At 40.9% G+C, this 4,194-nt stretch overlaps 1 protein-coding gene across 4 annotated transcripts in view; it reads right to left on the bottom strand.

Annotated features, from left to right (window-relative positions):
* LOC103360430 (estrogen-related receptor gamma-like) overlaps positions 1-4,194 on the bottom strand; it is a 39,436-nt gene that overhangs the window by 18,362 nt on the left and 16,880 nt on the right. For 2 of the 4 annotated variants that reach the window (XM_008286177.1, XM_008286178.1), the window contains 2 exons: positions 3,302-3,459; positions 972-1,088 (listed from right to left, as the gene is read on the bottom strand). In XM_008286177.1, coding sequence (XP_008284399.1) covers positions 972-1,088; positions 3,302-3,459 — 275 coding nt within the window. Of the gene's footprint in view, positions 1-971; positions 1,089-3,301; positions 3,460-4,194 lie in introns of those variants that run through there. The other 2 variants (XM_008286180.1, XM_008286179.1) reach the window with 1 other exon arrangement.

Genomic DNA, 4,194 nt, shown 5'->3' with positions numbered 1-4,194 from the left:
GTTTCGCACCTGTTTTTTTTGTCATTTTGTATCTCGTTTGTGTCATTTTTTGCCGTTTTGTGTCTTGTTTTTATTGCTTTGCATGTTTTTTGTAGTTAAGTTTCTCATACGTGCTGTTTTGTTTTGTTTTGTGTCTCATTTTTTGTGAATTGGTGTGTTGTTTTGTGTCCGTTTTTAGTCATTTTGTGTCTCATTTTTGTCATTCTGTATCTCCTTTGTGTTACTGTCCGTCTGTTCTTTGTGGTTTGGTGTTTTGTGTCTCATTTTTGGCATTTTGTCTTGTTTCGTGTCTTGTTTTTGCCATTTCATGTCTAATTTCTCGTTTTTGGCTCCAAACAAGCTTCAGTTTTACTGTATTTGAGTAAAACAAAATGCTGCCATCAGAATCTGACTGTGTTTTTACAGTAATCTATGACAGCGCCTGTATTTAATTGCTTTAACTGAACTAATGAGTGACCACAACTCAGATGTAGAAAACAGCAAATCAGTCATGTTAACCACAGAACAAAGGGCTTGGTGTCAGACTTGCTCTAGAATTAAAATCTGTTTTCCAAAACCCAGTCCTGGTTGTGATTGGCTCCCTGCAGCTCGTCTCTTATCTGGCCTCGGAGCCGCTCACACCTCCAGCCTGGCTCGCGTCCAGAGGCTATTTTAGAGGAACATGAGTGAAGCCGAATAGTTGGTGGTGAGCGTGCATTGTGTAGCGCCGTGTTTACCGCGCACACAGCTGGCTCCGAGTTTAACTGTCGGAGTTTAAGGTTTCACTGCAGTTTAGGCGACTCCAGGAGACGCCGGTTTAGACGCTCAGAGCCGCGGCTGCTAATCAGGTTATTGTTTCCAGGAATAAAGAAGCTGTCTGGAGGACGAGCTCTGAACTCCTGCCAAGTCCGCCGTCCCATCGATCCCACAAAAAGCTACTCAAACTGTTGTTTTTTTTAAGTTCTGAAAGTGGTTTTCAGTGTACTGCTGACCTTCTCTCAGCATCCCCACCGACAGGCATTTCACAAATCGACAGGCCTGGCACGACTTCCTCCGTCTCTTGGTGATCTCACATTCGTTGGAGGCCGGGCAGCTGTACTCGATGTTACCTGGAGAGGAAACAACAAGCCAGAAATATCACTCATTAACGCATTCAGACGTCATAATCTACAGTTTTTGTGTATGTACTGTCTAGTTTAGGAGCTTGAACTTTCTAAGCCTTTAGTCAAGGCTTCAGATTTTGGTGCTACGCTTCACTTCACCACCTTTTAATTAAATCAGAATAGAGGTCTCATACGCAGACGTCGTGGTTCAGTTTTTATGTCAAAAATTATATTAAAGTTGAGTTTTAGATCTCAAACCCGTTAAATTTGACAACAGATGAGGTCAAAATCTAAACAGAGGGTTTATTTAACTGTGTAAAGTCTTTAAACTCCACGTCAGGTTTTCTGTTTTAGATCTGACCGACCATTTTTCCAGTAATCGGTACTGCTCTTTTCCTTTTCCTGATTCCCGACAAAACGCCGAATTTATCGCTGCGCTGTTTCGTCTGTAAACACTCTCTGATTATTTACACGAACGGCAGCAAATAAACACTTTTAATTAACTCTCTGAACTCCAAACAGTTCACTCCTGTCTCAGGTTTCTTCACTGCGGGTTCGTTTTTCACTGCAATTTCAGATCCCGTGGAACCAGAACAACATGACGGAGGAGAGAGAACTCAGAGACGTCTTCTGTCAGGACGACACAGGATAGAAGAAATCTAAATAAAAATAATTAAAGTTGAATTTCTTTGATAATTTATCTTGCAAAAAAATTGGCATCCCAAGTGTCCACAGCTGTTACCAACACTGGAAAAAAAAGGAGTTTTCTCCACAAACTATAGCTATTTAACTATTTATTTTTTTACTAAAAATTAATTTAAACTCTGCTCAGAAGTTTTCTCCTCCGACTGTAGGTCACAGCTGAGTCACTAAGAGCTCCACTGTTGCACCAAAGGTCACAGAACGTTTATTTTTTGCAGAATCTGGTTAATAAAAACAGTATATTTGCACAGAATTTTTAAATGAGACGTGTGATTTCAATGAAACGCTGCGATTTTACGCTTAAATGTGGTTCATTTTCGTGTCCGTCACACATGAAACAACATTTTAAAACTGTCAATTCTTTCTGCTTTTACAGCTTCTGGCTGAAAAAAAGTGGAATTTTTGGGATTATCTTGAAGATAAGATGCCGTTCAAACTCATGAGCGGGTTCTTGGGTTCAGAGGTCTGAACATATGTTAAAAAAACAACAAAAAAAAACCCTAACTAGACTAAAGTTTTGTGTTGGAGTTCCATTTTCCAACAAATACACATCTAAATATCAGTTATCGGCCGTCTTTAATGCTAATGTTAGATGAAATATTGCAGTTTTAAGCTTAAACTTGATTAATTTTCATGTCTATCACACATGAAAAAACAAAACGGTCAATTCTTGCTGCTTTTACAGTTTATGGTTGAAAAAAAGTGGAATTTTGGGGATTCTTTTAAAGATAAGATGCCTTTTGAACTCATGAGCGGGTTCAGAAGTCTAAATATTAGTAAAACAAACTAAAAAACTAAACAAATAAATTAAAGTTTTGTGTTGGAGTTCCATTTTCAAATTAAATATACATCTATCAGTTATCGACTGTCTTTATTACCGATGTTGGTGTCGGTCGTGGTATGAAGTAAACCAGCCGACCGTTAATTTGTAGTTTTGACCTCGATGACCTTGAACGCGCTCCCGAGTCTCGTGAATTCGTTTCTAGGCTGAGTTTCAGATCGTGCTTATTTCTGAGACGTTAGCTTCGGCCGCGGCGCTCACAGCTCGTGCGCTGAGATACAAGCACACCTATCCGCCGGCCAGAGCTCCTGTTAATCCCGATGGCGTCGGGCCAGCCGCTCTCAGCTGCCGTCCTCCATCACAAACAGGAAGCATCTGATGAGCCAGACATCAGATTTCGCCGTTTGATGCGACAGCCGCTGCAGCTCGCCCTCTGCTCTCACCCACAGCGGGCTGCCAGCTCCTTCCAAAACGCCCAAACATGTTGACTGTACACAGCACGTAAGTTTAGCTGCATATCGCTGTTTGCAAACAGATCTTTATTTAAAGCCTCCTGCAGGCTGTGAAGCAGGAAACCACTGATCTCGGTTGTTTGTACCAAAACAAACGGCGCGTCTGCTTGTAAAACAGGTTTATGTGATGCAGGAAGACGCACAGTAAACCGTGCTGCTGTGAATAAAGCCCAGCCTGCTCCTGAGCCACTTTCATACGTGTTCTTTCTCTACATGCGTGTTACCTTGGATGGTCCTCTTGAAGAAGGCCTTGCAGGCTTCACAGGAGGCCACGCCGTAGTGGTAACCCGAGGCCACGTCGCCGCAGACCAGACAAACCCGCTTGGCCACCGAGCCGAGCATGAACTCACACTTCACCTGGCCTTCGTCCTCCACGAACCTCCTGCACGGAAAACGTTACAGTCATAAGTTAGTCTGACTCATAGAATAGAGACAGGATGATGTACGGCACAAGAGAAGTGTTTCACCTTCCAGTAATCAGATTACTTCCAAGCTGAGCAGTAGAGTGTTTGCTCTGATGTCAAATTAAAAACATTTAGATTTAATATATTAAAATTCAGGCAAAAGTCCTTTTAATGTTTGATTTCTTCAATCCGTCGTCCATCAACCTTTATTTCTGACGAGTCCACTGATTCCTTCACACACGCTTCACATTCATCAGCAATGTTCAGTCGGCTTGGATCATTTATAGCCTGTTTTGGATGATTTATAGCTTATTTTGGATCATTTATAGCCTCTTTTGGATCGGTTCTAAGTTATTTTGTTGAGGTTTTTTAATCATTTGTGACAAGTTTTTAGTCATTCTGGACACATTTGGAGTCATTTGTGGATAAATTCGCTCGTTAGCCTGTTTTGGATCAGCACTGAGTAATTTTTCACCAAATTCAAGCCATTTTTGACAATTTTTTAAACTTGTTTCAGACTAAATTTGAGTCATTTTCAACAACCTTTGGGACCAGTTTGACCGGATTTCAGAATTCAAATCAGGTTCCACAATTTTGACTCCATTTTGACATTTATTTTTAGCATTATGGACAAAATTAAAGTAATTTTAGACAATTCTTGTCCAAAGCCTTGATGGGGACGAGTTTTGAGAAATTTTTGAAAATTTTTGACT

The sequence above is a fragment of the Stegastes partitus genome, unplaced genomic scaffold, assembly GCF_000690725.1.
Source record: "Stegastes partitus isolate 25-593 unplaced genomic scaffold, Stegastes_partitus-1.0.2 Scaffold439, whole genome shotgun sequence".
Taxonomy (NCBI): Eukaryota; Metazoa; Chordata; class Actinopteri; family Pomacentridae; genus Stegastes; species Stegastes partitus.
The sequence above is the reverse complement of the archived record's forward strand: the minus strand, read 5'-3'. Positions and strand labels throughout refer to the sequence as shown.